The 17,960-nt window shown below is 41.1% G+C and overlaps 1 protein-coding gene across 3 annotated transcripts in view; it reads left to right on the forward strand.

Annotated features, from left to right (window-relative positions):
* GSKIP (GSK3B interacting protein) overlaps positions 1-11,406 on the forward strand; it is a 22,998-nt gene extending 11,592 nt beyond the window's left edge. For 2 of the 3 annotated variants that reach the window (XM_032405882.1, XM_032405883.1), the window contains 2 exons: positions 6,475-6,733; positions 9,696-11,406. In XM_032405882.1, the coding sequence (XP_032261773.1) occupies positions 6,476-6,733; positions 9,696-9,851 (414 nt within the window). In that variant the 5' untranslated portion in view covers position 6,475 and the 3' untranslated portion in view covers positions 9,852-11,406. Of the gene's footprint in view, positions 1-1,383; positions 1,544-6,474; positions 6,734-9,695 lie in introns of all 3 variants that reach the window. The other variant, XM_032405881.1, reaches the window with a different exon arrangement.
* Positions 11,407-17,960: the final 6,554 nt, after the last annotated feature.

A 17,960-nucleotide genomic window follows, 5' to 3' on the forward strand; every position in this document is an offset into this window, starting at 1 on the left:
GAATTGTGATGCCGCCAGCTTTGCTTTTCTTTTTCAACATTCCTCTGGCTATTTGGGGTCTTTTCTGGTTCCATACAAATTTTAGGATTATTTGTTCCATTTCTTTGAAAAAAGTGGTTGGTATTTTGATGGGGATATGTACGTATTTCTGGTGCTTGCCTTCTTTCCCAAGTTAAGCTATAATACCAGTAGACACCTTTTTTTTTTAAGATTTATTTATTTTAGAGAGAGAGTGCAAACAAAAGGGAGAGAGAGAGCATCTCAAGCAGACTCCCCATGAGTGCAGAACCCAACACAGGGCTCAATCCCAGGTCCCCGAGGTCATGACCTGAGCCGAAATCAAGAGTCGGACATTCAACCAACTGAGCCGCCCAGGTGCCCCACCAGTAGACACCTTTAATGAGTATTCTGATGCTTAGAGAAATGCTGGATATATAGGTACACAGTAGGTTATATTTGATAATTGTGATATATGATAATTAATAAGCTTAGAGTCTAAATTGACAAGATCACAAAACAAGAAGTAATTCATTACTTTTTACCATTTGAAACAAGATGGTTAATTTCCCTCCATAGAGTAGCTAAGATTCAAAATATTTTTTCTGGGGGTGCCAGTCGGTCGGGCATCTGCCTTCAGCTCAAGTCATGATCTGAGGGTCCTGGGATCGGGCCCCACAATCAGGCTCCCTGCTCAGCGGGAAGTCTGCTTCTCCCTCTCCCTTTGCCCCTCCCCACCTCTCTCTCTCTCTCTCTCCCTCCCTTCCCTCTCCCTGTCTCAAATAAAATCTTTTAAAAAATATATTTTTCTAACATGTATTTCCAGATCTTGCTACTCATATGTAAAATAATTTAGTATCTTTTTATCTACTGATTGTTTTTCAACTGTAATATAAAGTCAGTTCCTTATCATGTTATCCACAAGTATTCACAAAGGTCTGTACCCATGCTGTCTGAGGCAGGAGCCATTAGCTATTTAAGCTTAGATGAATGGGGGCGCCTGGGTGGCTCAGTTGTTAAGCGTCTGCCTTCGGCTCAGGTCATGATCCCAGGGTCCTGGGATCGAGCCCCACATCAGGCTCCCTGCTCCACAGGAAGCCTGCTTCTCCCTCTCCCACTCCCCCTGCTTGTGCTCCCTCTCTTGCTGTGTCTCTCTCTAAATAAATAAATAAAATCTTTAAAAAATAAATAAATGAATGAATAAATAAATAAATAAACTTAGATGAAAGAAAATTAAATGGAATTTGAAATTCAGTAACTCAGTCACTCTAACCGGGAGCTGGTAGCTACTGTCTTGGACAGCACTGATAAAGAATGTTTCCGTCATTGCACAAAGTTCTGTTGGTCTAGAATGTGTTATATAATGATAAATTGTTTTACCTGCAGAAAGGGAAACCAAGGATTTTTACCAGATTCATACTGATGAGAGAGCCGTTCCGGTAACCAGACAGCAGCCCTAATGTGTCAAGAGTAATTCTAGTAGTGTCCCTACCCCGGAATGGGCACACATTTCCTCATCCTCTATGGTCCAGGCCTCCACAGTCAGGTACACAAGATAATCCATTGAGAAGTAAGAGAAAATAAGTTTATAGTTCATATTTTATCTTCTGTTTAAATTCATATTTATGTATTGTAGTAAAATGTGTATGTAAATAAATATACATAACATGAGGTATCTGCTCACAGTAATTTTAGTTACTGGGATGCATCATCAGAAATATAGAAGCCAGGGCGCCTGGGTGGCTCAGTTGGTTAAGCCACTGCCTTCGGCTCAGGTCATGATCCTGGAGTCCCGGGATCGAGTCCCGCATCGGGCTCCCTGCTCAGCGGGGAGTCTGCTTCTCCCTCTGACCCTCCCCCTTCTCATGCTCTCTCTATCTCATTCTCTCTCTCAAATAAATAAATAAAATCTTTAAAAAAAAAAGAAATGTAGAAGCCATTTCTTTAGTGTGCCGTTGATAGAGCCGCCCTGTGCTGTGTGGCTGCCGTAGCTCCAGCACCCTCAGCACCAGCTGCTTCGTGTTGACGGCGCCTTCGTGGCTCTGTGTCCAATCTCCTCAAGAGGGGATCTAATTGGATAGGCCCGTCACCACCCAGATCAAGTAGCTGGACAGAGCTCTTAATTCAGGATAATTTATAGACCCCTTGCCAGCCTTGAGATGGTACCTTTAAATGAAACACCATCGCCAGTACATTTTACTGTGATCATGGTCCTGGAGTTACAGGATACAAAGCATGAAACTGTTGTTAAGGAATCTTTGCAAAGAAGGCACTAAGCTTGGCAAGTACTCTGGGCCTTCTTTTAAGAAAACCATGTAAACTGCCTGGTACTGTACATTCTCCGTCCAGTGTGTTTGTTAAAAATAAATTACAGCTTCCAGAAAGGAAGGTCAGAAAGTGAAGTCTCTTTGACTGCCTTCATACTCCTTTCCTGCTAATATGGTGCAGACACTGTGGTAGAAAGAATAATGGCCCCCAAAGATGTCTATGTTTTAATCCCCAGAAACTGAATGTGTTACCTTATATGATAAAAGGAACTTTGCAGGTTGAATTAATTTGGGGACCTTGGACGGGACGTATCCTGGATTGTCCAGGTAGGCCCAATGTAAACACAAGAGTCCTTGTAAAAGGGGTGCCCATGTCAAAAGTCAGAAAAAGAAGGTGTTACCACAGAACCAGAGAGTGTAGTGATGTGCTCTGAAGGTGGAGGAAGGGACCATGAGCCAAGGAATACAGTCAGCTTCTAGAAGCTAGAACAGACAAGGAAACAGATTCTCCTCTGAAGGCTCCAGAAGTAATGCATCCCTGCTGCTACCTGGATTCTAGATTTTTTACCTCCAGAATTATAAGAAAATAAATTTGTGTTGTTTTAAGCCACAGGGTTTGTGGTGATTTGTTACAGCAGCAATAAGAAACTAATAGAGACACGTATTGATAATCACTTTCGACAGAGCTTTTATGAAGCACTTTCGGCATGACAGGCACAAAAATACCAGATTTCCATTTTTTAAATCTCTTTACTTTCATAAAGCTCTTGAAGAGCTAGATCAATCACTACTTTTCATTTTGGCTTGGCTTCTAAATCAATTAGGATGCTTTCAGTTGCCAGTAAAAGAATGGGAATTTGTTGGATTCAATAACTGGAAAATGTGAAGGCCAGGCAGCTGTCAGGACTCTGGCTCCATTTCCCTGTGAATCTCTTGGCTCTGTTCTTTCCCACTGTCAGCGTCATCCTTGGGCTAGTTTCCCCATCTCAGGGTGGCTACCAGGAACACCTGGGGCTGTGTGCTCAAAGTGCTCTGGATTGGAGTGACTGGGAAGAATTCCTGTGTCGAGGAGGACAGTCTTTAGCCGGGATTCTCACATTGTTTCATTACTTTATTCAGTAAGGGAAGGGGGCGTTAGGACTCCCCTAAGAAAATCTGGGTGCTATTAGGAAAGGGAAAGGGTATTGATAATAATCAAGAGCCTGTTATAATAGATAAAAGATAAATGATAATATCTTGAAGTAACACTAGTGTAAAATGTTAATAACTGGTATAGTGCTTCAATACTAAAATGTATCGTTTTCATGTCTATGTATCATCACCAGAAGTTCTGAATATGTCTTTTTTTATGCATCATAAAGACATTTTTTTTAATTTTTTTTTTTTTGAGAGAGAGAGCGAGCACAGCATGGGTGACCAGGGGGGACAGAGGGAGAGAGAGAACCCCAAGTAGCTTCCATGCCCAGCACAGAGCCCGACATAGGGCTCGATCTCACGACCCTGAGATCATGACCTGAGCCGAAATCAAGAGTCAGACGCTCAACCGACTGCACCACCCAGGTGCCCCAAGACATTTTAGAAAAAATCTTCTAAAAGTTTGCAGTTAGGAATGTTGTGTCTTTTTTGCCCATTGGTGCTAATTATTACATAGCAACAGCTTGATGACATACTTTCCTGACCCGTGAGGGTTTCTTCCATTCTGGTGTTGGATTCTTCGTCTTTCTCCATCATTAAGGTCCTAATTGCAGTGAATTAGACTCTTGCTTTAAAAGCTTGTCAACAAGCTTTCTCATATAAACATCTTTTTATGTAGTGATTATTATTTCTGACATCCATAATTGAGGTCCTTGATCACTTAAGCAAAACAAAGATGTTCGGTATTCATGATGTTAAGAGACTTACAGTGGACCGTTCTGTTTCAAAATCTTCAAAACTGACTCTGTAAAAAAAAAAAAATCAAAATGAGCTCTTTTCTTATACATAAAACCAAGTATAATGTTAAGGAGCATAATGATTATTTTTAGGGTTAGGTAGAAATTTTTAGAAAAACAAATATTTTCATTTTCATATATATGTCAATATTAGATTCCAGTTATCTGACAGATTGCTCCAGCAATAGATAAATTTATAATCAACTTGCTAGTAATGAGTGAGTAAGTCTGTAAAGTACCATGGAAGACAAGGTAAAGGAGCCTTAAAACATATCATTAGTTGGAATAGGATTGGAGGAATATATTATTAGTACATTTGCTATGCAGTTTTTTGAAATGACTTGACAAAGTTTATCATAAACTGCCTTTAGCAAATAGCTTGCCTTTAATGATGGCAAATGATGTGCACCTACAGGAACTCTAACTCCTTAAGATTTTTGTGAATAATTTTAGAGGAGTAGAATTCTCTAAACTTAAAAAATATGCAGAAGAATCTCCCAGAGATTTTGATTCACTTTCTCTGAGGTGGGGTCAGTGGCCAAGGTAAAAACCACTAACTTAGAGGACTTTTAATATTACAAATAGGGCACAAGTCAGTAACTGTAGAAAAAGAGATGGAATTTTTAAGATAATAGAGAAATTATTTTTTTTTTTTTTTTAGAGATTTTATTTATTTATTCATGAGAGAGAGAGAGAGGCAGAGGGAGAAGCAGGCTGCCAAGGAGCAGGAAGCCCGATGCGGGACCCGATCCCAGGACCCTGGGATCATGACCTGAGCCGAAGGCAGACGCCCAACCATCTGAGCCACCCAGGCGCCCCAATAGAGAAATTATATTAAATGGTCATGCCAAGTTGAAGAGTGCCACTACATTCAGGACAGTGGATGCTTAATCCAGTTCAGAGAAATGAAATCTTTTTTTTTTTTTTTTTGAGAAATGAAATCTTAACTTACTTTTAAAGCCTGCAGCTAAAAAGAAAGCATATTTTCTTCTTTAAAAGCCTACATTGCAGTGCAATTTGTCATTCACTAACTTTTCTCATTCATCCATTTTGAATTTTAACAATACTCACTGCTACCCCAGTCACAGAAGAGAAGCTAGAACTCCATAGCAACCTGGCAGTAATGTTGGATTGAGTTAGCCTGAGAAATAATGTTTTTCAAATTATAATATTTGGATCAGTTCAGAGAAGTGGTAAAAACATGAGTCAGTCATTCAGTAAATGGTGTTGGGACAGTAAGCCATCCATTTCAAAATTAAAGCTACATAAAATAAATTCCGGGTGGGTCAGAAAGTTATCTGTACATATAGACAATGAGAACTCAGAAGACAAGAGGTTTTTAAAATGTAATCAGGAAGTGGGGAAGGCCTTCGTAAGCAAAACCCCAAATCCAGAAGTCATAAAAGAAGCCATTGAGAAGTCATGTACTGTAGTAGGTAAAGATTTGAATTCTGATTTAATGGTCTGAGTTCATTTCCATTTGTTTTGTACAGCTATATGATCTTGGAACTAAGAATACCCTATAAATATCAAAAAGATGTTTAATCAAAGAAATATATATTCAAACAGTGAGGCATCATTCTTTGCCTCTCAAATTGGCAAATATTAACAAGGATTGTAAAGAGGGTAATGAAAAAGTGTAGTCCCTCGTATTCTATTCATGGAGGTTAAATCAGTACAGCATTTTTGTGAAGGTGAATCAGCAATATCTGTTGAAAGTTAAAATGAGCATACACTTTGACTCAGCAATTCCAATTTTAAACATCTACATATTACATATTAAAAAGAAGTGTGGGGGCGCCTGGGTGGCTCAATCAGTTAAGCATCTGCCTTCGGCTCAGGTCATGATCCCAGAGCCCTGGGATTGAGCCCCGCGTCAGGCTCCCTGCTCAGTGGGGAGTCTGCTTGTCCCTCTCCCTCTGCCTCTCTCCCCTGCTTGTGCTCTCTCTCTCTCTCTGTCAAATAAATAAAGAAAATCTTTTAAAAAATGAAGTATATACTAAGATTTTTACTGAGGCATTGTTGGAAATAGCTGAAAACTAATATTCTAAATTAATGTCATTGTGGGAATTAACCTTTGGGGGAGGAGTGGAAAACGGATCTTTTTTTGAAAACCTATACACTTCTGTAACTGTAAAACTGAAAATGGTTTTAGACAATATTTTCCATAAAAGTTGCGAGCCAGTTAATGTTTTCTATTAAGGCATAGCTCCCTTTAATCAAACAGTAATGTTCGGAATGTCTCTCTATAAACATGTTTTATATCTACTCCTTTGCAGAATGGAAACAGACTGTAATCCCATGGAGCTGAGCAGTATGTCAGGGTTTGAAGAAGATGCAGAGCTTAATGGTTTTGAAGAAGCTGATACGAAAGACATGAAGCTGGAAGCCGAAGCAGTTGTAAATGACGTTCTCTTTGCTGTTAACAACATGTTTGTCTCAAAAAACCTGCGCTGTGCCGACGATGTGGCCTATATCAATGTGGAGACAAGAGAAAGGAACAGATACTGCCTGGAGCTCACTGAAGCAGGGCTAAGGGTCAGTCGCTTTTCTTTTTAGGGGAAAAAAAAAATGTTGCTATCTCTACCACTTGGGGGGGCGGGGGACAGGAAGGGTGTTAACTGAGAACGCAACACCTTGCAGCTCCAAAATTTTTTTTTTTTTTAAGATTTATTTATTTGTTTTTAGAGAAAGAGAGAGCAGGGGCGAGGGGCAGAGGGAGAGGGAGAGAGAATCTCAAGCAGACTCCACGCTGAGCGTGGAGCCTGACTCAGGGCTCGATCTCATGACCCTGAGATCACAACTTGAGCCAAAACCAAGAGGCGGACACTCAACTGACTGCACCACCCAGGCGCCCCAAGAGTTTTGTAAGGAAAACTTTTTTCCCTAGGAATTCTTATTAATTCTAAAGTCTTTTGGTTAACATGGGGAAATTGGATTTTTTTTTTGAAAAAGAAAAAACTTTTGATTTGCAGTGTTACTTTGCTTTGACCCTCACCCCCCAAATTAATTTATTTCTTGTCTATGGCTAAATATGTCTGCCGTAATTAGGCATTCTGTGCACTGGGTGAGTTTTGCAATCATTGTGTTGAGAGGATCTTTTCCCACCTCTTATAAAATGTCTCTTCTAAAACAGCACACCTGACTGCACTGTTCTCTAGCTGTTGGATCAGAGCTAGGTCACAGCAGAATACTCTGCCTCCAAATTTGCAAGAGTGTCTTGTCCTACGTGTGAGCTTTTCTAGGCAGAGTCACCTCTCTGCACCCTTTGAACCAGAATCCTCACTTTGGAATAGCAGAAAGCCCTACCCAAGAGCAGCTTATCATTTAAAACAGCAAAACTCACTGGGGCGCCTGGCTGGCTCAGTCAGTGGAGCGTGCAGCTCTTAATCTCGGGGTTGTAGGTTTGAGCCCCACCTTGGGTGTAGTGATTACTTGAAAATAAAATCTTTAAAAAATAATAAATAAGACAACAGAACTCACTGTTAGGAAAATTTTTTACCTGAACAAAGGAATAGATACTAGAAATTCCGAAATTTAGTTTTGACTTTAATACTTATCAGTCTTGGTCAAACATCTCTGCCTTTTCTGTTTCTATACCTAAGAATAGTCCCGCAAAGTAGCACAGTATCATAAGGTACGGGGCAAGGCCTAAGCAAGTAAGAAGGTCATACAATACTAAACAAGTACGTAGACATCTTTTTATTTCACTAGATTCAATTTGCTTAGAAGTATATGAACCATGTGTCCTGTGTATTCATTGACAGTCAGTCACCTGCACTGAAGTAAACTGCAAGGCTAGCCTCTTTACTGCTTCCGGTTCCCTCATAACTGCCAAGTCGATAGCTCCTTAGCTTTGGGAGTAGTACCTGGATTAACTGGTCTTTGTGCTCTCCTTCCTAAATCCCTGAACTTAACGCTAAAAGCGTGTAGTGTGTAGAAGTGGATCTTAAATAGAAATAGGCAAATCAAAAGTAGAGATAAATGACCCTGCACAAATTAATTCAGTCTTGCATTGATTAATTCTGAGATGACTGTGGGAAGGTAGGAAGGGTTCTGATGTTCTTCTGTCAGAAGCCTAACATGGGAATTTGGGTGATCTTGGGTAAGTCATTCAACCTCTCTTAGTCCCTTCTTCTTTATCTATAGCCTAGATATTAGAAAAAAGAAAAGAAAAGAAAACTAAAAAGGATTTGGGGAATGCTTATATGAATAGTTTGCAGAAATATCTCGATCCCTTAAAAACCTGGCACGTGGGTATCCAGTATTTGTTTGTTTTTGCAGTCTTACTCAGTTAACTTTTATTGAGCAACTATCCTGGGTCAGGAATTGGAAATCAAACCATGAGTAAGGTATGATCCCTGTCCACTAGGAAGACTGCAGACTAGCAGGGAAAGGGAGGGCAAATAGAATTGGAGTGCACGGAGAAAGTGCGGCGACACAGCATGGTTCTGAAGAGGTGGGACTCATCGTCCTGACACGTCTGCCTCTGCTTGTCATGTACGACAAACAACAACACCACTTCTAACATAAACTTGCATCTTCTTGGATAGGTGGCTTGGATAGATGTCATTAAAAATAAAGAGTTTATATAGGGAATTCACAAGCTTTAGTCAAATCAACGAAAACTAAGTTGATTTTGCCCTAACACTGTGCAGGTGAACCAGGATAGATCTTGTTGGGGACAAAAGCTTTCACTGTGTTTAAAGAAAACACACACACACACACACACATACACAGAATAACATTCCCTTTTATCTCACAGAATTGAGCATTTGTTTCCCTGTCAGATAAGTAATGTGTTAGTAATGTTAAATTAGTAATGTAACTAATTGTAAAGCAGGATTGAAACTATAAACAGTTTTTAGAACTCTTTATAAAAGAGTTCAAATAATGATAAAAATACGGACTGATAATATATTATCTCTTCTGGTGCCTTGTTATGATTGATCCTCAGTCGGTGTGGGATTAAAGAGAAGCATGTTTCAGTCTATGAAAATGAAATACTAGTTCTTTGTAGCTTTTTACATTCCTTCTGACATTCCTTTTTAGTCAGGAGTAGGTAAACTGAACCTTTTACATTTTGAGGAAAAAGATGATAAAGAGGGCATTTTGTTGGTGGTGTTGCTGTATGTTTCCGGTTGCTTAGAAATGTGCATATTCGGGGCGCCTGGGTGGCTCAGTCGTTAAGCGTCTGCCTTCGGCTCAGGTCATGATCCCAGGGTCCTGGGATCGAGCCCCGCATCGGGCTCCCTGCTCCGCTGGAAGCCTGCTTCTCCCTCTCCCACTCCCCCTGCTTGTGTTCCCTCTCTCGCTGTGTCACTCTCTGTCAAATAAATAAATAAAATCTTTAAAAAAAAAAAGAAAAAGAAATGTGCATATTCTAACTATTGATTGAGAAATTGTGTCATTAAAGAATGGCCCCAGTAAACACGTGGTTTTTGCTTTCTGTACCAAGTTAAATCTAGTTATTTGATTCACTGTTGCATTTCTCTTGTAGGTGGTAGGTTATGCTTTTGACCAAGTGGATGATCACTTACACACTCCCTATCATGAAACCGTCTACTCGTTGCTGGATACCCTCAGCCCTGCCTACCGGGAAGCATTTGGAAACGCACTCCTTCAAAGACTGGAAGCTTTGAAGAGGGATGGATAGTCATGTTTTTTCCTTCTAGAGGGGGCTGCTGGTACAAAATGTTGACATAAAGCTTGAAATACTTGCATATGGTCATAGTAGAAAATGCATCTTTGGTTTTTATGTCCATTTCTTGCTTCAAGTTTAGGCTTCTAACTCAAAACATTACTGATTAATGAATTGTCTTTCTTAGTTTCAGATTCATGAAGGGAATTGAGGCCATTGCTTGACACCATCATTAAGACGTTCAGATTTGTTCATATAGTATCTCTGCATTTCAAAACCTAATCAGTATTTCATTCTGTAATTACAGGACTTTGATGCTGCCGGCCCTCTCTCTTACATAGGAAATTCTAGATTTGCACAGTAATATACAGGAATTAAAATGACCTAACTTCATACTTGGATTCAGCTTGCTAAATCAGGGGTTTACTACTAGCTTGGACTGACTTTGTAGTAATTATTTTGCTACTAGCCTTATTGGAAACAAATTATCGACTAGTTTCCCCTGCACAAATTTTGAAATTCACTGCTTCACTTAATCTATTTATATTACTAATATGGACTGATAAAGATGAATTAATTATATATATATATCACTTAGCTAGTATTAAATGGAAAACAGGTACTGAAATAATAGTTCTGTATTCCTTGTTCGCAACAGCCAGCCAACTAAGAGGACAAACCGTTAGCAAATGAATGTAATAATTACTTGTTTCCAAGATATTTAAGCACATAAGCAAATATAGGAACAGGCTCCATTTTTCTTAACAAAAAAGCATCTTCAGTGTGTGTGTGTGTGTGTGTGTGTGACTTAAAAGGAAGAAGATTCTGATTTCCTAGAAAACAATATTTTGGCCTGTGTTGATTCTTATTATGAATGTTTGTTTACATAATGTACAGTATATATTCAGAAAGTATTTTTGCTTCAATGTTTCCTTTCTATAAAGTAGTGCTTTGGTATTCCCATAGCGCTCCTCCTTCCCCAACAGATGCACAGTGTTCTGTCTCGATGCGAAATCTACAATGCAATATGCGTGCATTGTATGGGTTTGAAACCAAAGGATGAATGAAGCATTCAGAGACTTAATATTTGAAAAAAGGAGGCTCTGTTTTTATATTTTATTACAGGTACTAATATTTATAAAAATGAATTGTACCATGCTGCTACATGTTTTCAAGTACATATTGAATACTGAGGATTGGGGAGTTGATTTTTTAGTAGTAACCTAAAGCAGCTGTAGAAATGTTGAAGTAAAACTCTGCATCGGGACACACCTTTGTAATTTGTCATTTGCAGACTTTTTTTAATCATTATTAAGTAATAGGTACTTTTAGGCTCTGAAGATCATGTAGACCACATTGAGGTTCGGTTGGGTCAGTATTCATCGTCGGAGTTCATTGGGATGCTTTAACTATGTTCAGTAAATGCATGTCCATGCGCAGCTTTATTTTCAGATGCTATTTGGGCGGTAAAGTCTAACTGCAGGTCGGATTTTCTCACGCTTAATCTCAGGCTAAATAAATGTAAAGGATATTTGTAAAGTTTGAATAAAATTCTGTTTACTCATTTCGAGTTAAGTATGAAGAAAAGTGATTGTATGTTCAAAAATTGACATTGTTCACTTTGTGATAAATGACTGGTTCCAGGAGCTTCCATGTCCATTTTTGAATTCTGCGTGGTTACATTTTGCTGTGAAGTGATTTGCTCTTTCTTCCATTATGAAAGAGGAACAGAGAGAGAAGACATTAATAAAACTATACAGATACTAAAACTTCCATTTCATCTAGCTTGTTTAAAGAATCTAATCAGATAAAGTAAGCCTTGATTTCACTTCCAAATGAAAAAGGGAAAAAAAGGAAAAGCCTCTAAATAAGTAACTCTTACAAATCAGTAAGAAAACAAGAACAATGGGCATATAATATGATCAAACAACTCTAAGAAATATATAGATGTCCAGTAACCACTTGAAAGATATTCAACTTGACCAGTAATTCAAGAAAGGAAAATAGGGTTTAGCTCTGTGTTTCACCTAATAGTTTCATGATCTCCCTTATTTAAATGTAATGATAACAATAAGGATTTAGTGAGGGGCACTCTTACATTCTGTCGGAGAATGTATCAATGAAACCTTTCTGGAAAACATTAGTAATAGAGCCTTTACAAAGCTTGTAACTTCTGTACTTGTAACATCCTAGCAAACTAGCATAGGGAAGTGACTCAGCAGAAAATACACTACAAGGGTGTTTACTTTCTCTAATGAAAAATTGGAAAGGCTCTAAAAAGTGGTTGTTACGCCACATGCTTTTGATAGAAAAATATGCAGCCATTAAAAATCATGGAAAAAATGGCAACAGGAAAAAATTATACTACATGATAAAAGATATAAAACTGATCTATTTTTGGAAAATATACAGTGTTCTACAATGTTAATAGTAGCTATCACTAGGTGGTAAGATAGGTAATTTTCATCTCCTTCATACGTTCTCACAGTTTCTGCGTTAGCCTATATTCACTAATTGGAGGCGAAATACAATAGATCCAGGGTTTCAGCCAGCTAAAGAACGTTTCTCTAGCAAAAGCACCAAGCTAGGTTGAGTTGTGTTCATTCCCAGGATCCTTAAAGAGGCAGTAGGATTGTGAAGACAGAAGAGTGCCCACCTCTTTTGCCATGATGACACCCTCCCCACCTTTCCTCCAGGTCATCAGCAGCAAATCAGCCCCCAGTGGTGTCCTGGTCGTTAGCTTCCTCCATCGCACACAGTGTCATTCTGTCCAATGTTTAGAAACACAGAAAGTGTTGAGGGGAGCAGGGTAGAAACACAAATTCCGACATAGATCACATCGACTTAAGAACTCTGCCTTCAGCCCCTTTGTTTTGTGGATGACATAGCTGAGATTTGGACAGATGGAGGGACTTGCTCAGCGGCCCACCTATGAACACTGGAGTTGGGTTAGAACCCAGCCTTCTGTCTCCACCAACTATCCCTGTCCAGTGTGTGTTGGTAAAAGCATTACCTGAACTCTGGTTACAGGTGCATATCATTTTATTGCGCTTTACAGATAATGCAGGATTTTTTGTCACAAATTAAAGGTATTTTATTATGGTGGTCAGTGATCTCTGATGTTACTGTAATGGGGGGGCCACAAACCCTACCCATATAGGATGGTGAACTTAACTGATAAATTGTGTTCTGACTGCTTCACTAACCAGCCATTTCCTTCTCTCCCTCTCCTTGCACCTGACACACAACAATATTGAAATTAGGCCAATTAATAACCCTACAGTGGCCTCTTAAGTATTCAAGTGAAAGGAAGAATTGCCCATCTCACTTTATATCAAAAGCTAAAAATGATTAAGTTTAGTGAAGGAAACGTGGAAAGCCAAGATACGCCAAAAGCTGGGCCTCTTGCACCGATTAGCCAAGATGTGAATGCAGAGGAAAAGTTCTTGAAGGAAAAAGTGCTACTGCAGTGAATACACGAATGATAAAGCAAAACAGCCTTATTGCTCATGGGGAGAGTTTTAGTGTTCTAGACAGGATCAACCAACCACATTACCTTATGCTAAAATCTCTTGCAGAGCAAGGCCCTAACTCTTCAATGCTATGAAGGGTGGGAGAGGTGAGGAAGCTGCAGAAGAAAAGTTCAAAGCTAGCAGAGGTTGGTCAGGGGGTTTAAGGAAAGGCAATGTCTCCATAACATAAAAGTACAAATCAAAGCAGCAGGCTATCGAGAGGATCTAGCTAAGATGATTAATGAAGGTGGCTACACTAAACATTTTCAATCGCTTGAAACAGGCTTCCATTGGAAGAAGATAACTTCTAGGACTATTATAGCTAGAGAGAAGTCAATCCCTAGCTTCAAAGGACGGGCTGACTTGTCAGGGGCTAACGCTCTAGTGACTTTAAGCAGAAGCCAATGCTCATTTACCGTTCCAAAAAATCCTAGGGCCCTTAAGAATTATGCTAGGAACACCTGGGTGGCTCAGTCAGTTGAGAGTCTGACTTCGGCTCAGGTCATGATCTCAGGGTCCTGGGATTGAGCCCCGCATCGGGCTCTGCACTCAGTGTGGAGTCTGCTTGTCCCTCTGCCCCTCCCCGTGCTCACTCTCTCCCTCTCAAATAAATAAGGTCTTTAAAAAAAAAAAAAGAAGAATTATGCCAGGCACCTGGGTGGCTCAGTCGGTTAAGTGTCTGCCTTTGGCTCAGGTCATGATCCCAGGGTCCTGGGATTGAGCCCTGCATGGAGCTCCCTGCTCAGCAGGGAGTCTGCTTCTCCCTCTGCCTCTGCCCTCCCACCTGCTCATGCTCTCTCTCTCACGCACTCTCAAATAAATAAAATCTTAAAAAAAAAGAATTATGTTAAATCTGCTCTGTGCTCTATAAACAGAACAACTAAGCCTGGGTGACAGTACCTCTGTTTATAACATGGTTTGCTAAATATTTTAAGCACCTGCTGAGACCTGTTGGGAAAAGAAAAATTCATTTCAAAATACTACTGACAAAATATTACTGACAGTATATTACATTGACAATGTACCTGGTCACTCAGGAACTCTGATGGAGATACACAGTCAGATGAATGTTATTCTCATGCCTGCTACCACAACATCTATTCTGCCCCATGGATCAAGGAGTCATTTCGACTTTCAGGTCTTATTTAAGAAACATTTTGAAAGGCTGTAGCTGTCTTATGATTCCTCTGATGGATCTGGGCAAAGTCAATTGAAAACCTAAAAAGGATTCACCATTCTAGATGCCATGAAAAGCATTCATGATTCACGAGGAGAAGTCAAAAGACCAACATTAACAGGAGTTTGGAAGAAGTTCATTCCAACCCCCATGGATGATTTTGAGGGGCTCAAGACTTCAGTGGAGGAAGAAATTGCAGATGGGGTGGAAACAGCAAGGAGCCTGAGGATGGGACTGAATTGCTGCAATCTCACAACAAAACTTGAACAGATGAGGAGTTGCTTCTTATGGATGAGCTAAGAAGGTGGGCTTCTTGAGATGGAATCTACTGGTGAAGATTGTTGAAACGACAAAAGGTTTAGAATATCTCATAAACTTAGTTGATGGAACAGCAGCAGGGTTTGAGAGAATCCACTCCAATTTTGAAAGAAGTTCTACTGGGGCACCTGGGTGGCTCATTCGGTTCAGCTCAAGTCATGATCCCAGCGTCCTCAGATCAAGCCCCTCATTGGGCTCTCCACTCAACGGGGAGTCTGCTTCTACCTCTGCCCCACCCCCTGCCCGGGCTCTCTCTCACTTTGTGCACTCTCTTTCTCAAATAAATAAATAAAATCTTTAAAAAAAAAAAGAAAAAGAAAGTTCTGTGGGTAAAACACGATCAAACACCATCACATGCTAGAGAAATCATTCCTGAAAGGAAGAGTCAATCGATGCTGCAAGCTTAATCGTCTTATTTTAGGAAATTGCCCCAGCCACCCCAGCCTTCAGCACCCACCACCCGGATCAGTCAACAGCCATCAACATTGAGGCAAGACCCTTGCTGAGAGCTCAAATGATAGTTAGCATTTTTTAGCAATAAAGTATTTTTTAATTGTGTACATTAGTTTCTTTAGACATAATCCTATACAACACTTAACTACAGTATAGGGTAAACATAATTTTTATATGCCCTGGGAAACCAAAAAAATCATTTCATTAGCTTTGTTGCAATACTCGCTTTATTGTGGTGGTCTGGAAACCAAAATTCTCCAAGGTATGCCCGTGTATGAAAGCTGATTTTGAAAAAAGAAAGGAGTAACAGTAAAAGAAAGGTACATTACTTGTTGATATAATAGAATTAATCAATAGAATCTCATTTTCTCACCTACCAATATGATAGATATAAAATTCTCTGGAAGCCATCTACTTATAACTATGGGGCTAGCTCCTTTAGCTGTTACCAGGAGTATAAACAATAAGAATGAAACAAGGTGAGATATTTTATAGTAACACATCCAGTTGAACAGCTTTCAAAATACCTGCTTAACTGCACATCAGTAGGGACAAACTAAAAATCAAAAAAGCATCCAGTGAATTCTAGAGTATTTGGAATAACAAGTCATTTGAAAGAATGCTGAAGAAGATCTCTATCAAGTTTTGCTCAGGTCTTGCATGAATATTTTTACACCTTGTGGATAATTTTTTAAAAAGAATGTTGCTATGAGCAAGCCGTTCCCAAATTGAATGCAAAATTTCAAAGGGTTAATTATTTTATCAAAACAAGTTTGTTTTTTTTTTTTAAAGATTTTGTTTATTTATTTGACAGAGATACACAGCGAGAGAGAGAACACAAGCAGGGGGAGTGGGAGAGGGAGAAGCAGGCTTCCAGCGGAGCAGGGAGCCCGATGTGGGGCTCGATCCCAGGACCCTGGAATCATGACCTGAGCCGAAGGCAGACGCTTAACCATCTGAGCCACCCAGGCGCCACCTCAAAACAAGTTTTAATGAGACAAGAAAAGGGCGGCGCCTGGGTGGCTCAGTCAGTTAAGCGTCCAACTCTTGATTTGGGGCTCAGGTCATGATCTCAGGGTGGTGAGATCCAGCCCAGCATCGGGCTCTGTCCTGGGCCTGGAGCCTGCTTAAGATTCTCTCTCCCTCTCCCTCTAGGCTTCCCCACCATTAGTTAATTCATTCATTCATTCATTCATTAAAAAGAAAAGGGGGTGGAGACCAAAAAAAAAAAAAAAAAAGGAATGAAAGGGTCCCATTTGCCGAAGCGTGCCTTAACATTGCAGAAAAAAAAGCAATTTCTGGGGTGCCTGGGTGGCTCAGTTGGTTAAGTGTCTGCCTTTGGCTGGGGTCATGATCCTGGGGTCCTGGGATAGAGCCCCACATCAGGCTCCCTGCTCAGTGGGGAGCCTGCTTCTCCCTCTCCCTCTGCCTGCCCCTCCCCCTGCTTGTGCTCTCTCTCTCTGTGTCAAATAAATAAATAAAACCTTAAAAAAAAAAAAGCAATTTCACCTTTGGACACCACTTCAGTAAAGGCTGTCAAATATGTCTTATTCAATCCTAACAGCACTGTTAGGCTGGTGAGTTCACTCGTGTTTTACATCAATTTAACAGCTGAGGTAAGGTTAAAACATCGTCCCAATCGCTAACAAATGGCTGCAGAGCTGGAATTCAAGGCCAGATCTGCTGAGTGCCCAGAGCCTCCAAGCTGGCTGGAGCCCCTGGGTCACATCCGGTTTTTTTTAAGGCAATCAGTTAAAAAAAATACAAAAAACTACCCCCCCCAATGCTGAATGCGTTAAATATTTATATTTAACAAGTTATTGTTTAGAGCACGAAGTATTTCAATAGAATCTGACTATTCCAAGATAAGGGCAGGATGTCCACAAGGACATTTGTGGTCCCGTGATAAGGCAAACTGGATGTCATCTTTCATCTTTTAATTTGTCCGTTTATCTGGGCACCTGCATGTCTAATCTCATTTGGAAAGGTCAAAAGCCTAAACTCCATCCCTTTGTGAATGTGGATGGCCGCCGGGCACCATGGCCCCCAGCCGCCACCACCCCTGCCCAGCCCGAGGTCTCTCCGGAACTGCGACCGAACAGCCCCGGGGCCTGCCGAGCCCCATAGACCGACAGGCGACTGGCTGCACAGTGAGGACCACACACGCTGTCGTTGCAGCGTCCTGGACCCAGAACTCCATGGCAACAGCGGCTCTCGGCGCCGGAGGATTGCCACGTCCTCCCGGTCACACGATCCCACAGGGGAATGGGCTTCGGGCTTTCCTCGTTCAGCAGATTCAGCAGCATTTTCAGTCCTCCGGGTCTTGTGAACCCGGGGGCGTTTCCAGTTTCAGAATTAAAGAGACGAAAGGGAGCCGGGGTCACGTGGCCCCTATGGCAAGGCCCCAGGAGGCTCCGAAAGAGGACTCGCTCCGCCGGCGAGCACTGGGCGTGGAGCCAAGCAGAGCGGGGGTGGGGGGCCACTGTGGCCCCCAGGCCCCGCAGAGCCCACCCCGCGCGGGAGACCCGCGGCCCCGCCCCCGTCCCGGGAACGCCCCGCCTCGCGCCCTAGGCCCCGCCCCCGGAGAGCCAGCCCCCTCCCCCGCCCCACCTCCTTGGCAACCAGAGGGACGCTTTCCCCTTAGCAACCAGTGCTGCTCGCAGC

This window comes from Phoca vitulina, unplaced genomic scaffold (assembly GCF_004348235.1).
Source record: "Phoca vitulina isolate PV1807 unplaced genomic scaffold, GSC_HSeal_1.0 scaffold7, whole genome shotgun sequence".
Lineage (NCBI taxonomy): Eukaryota > Metazoa > Chordata > Mammalia > Carnivora > Phocidae > Phoca > Phoca vitulina.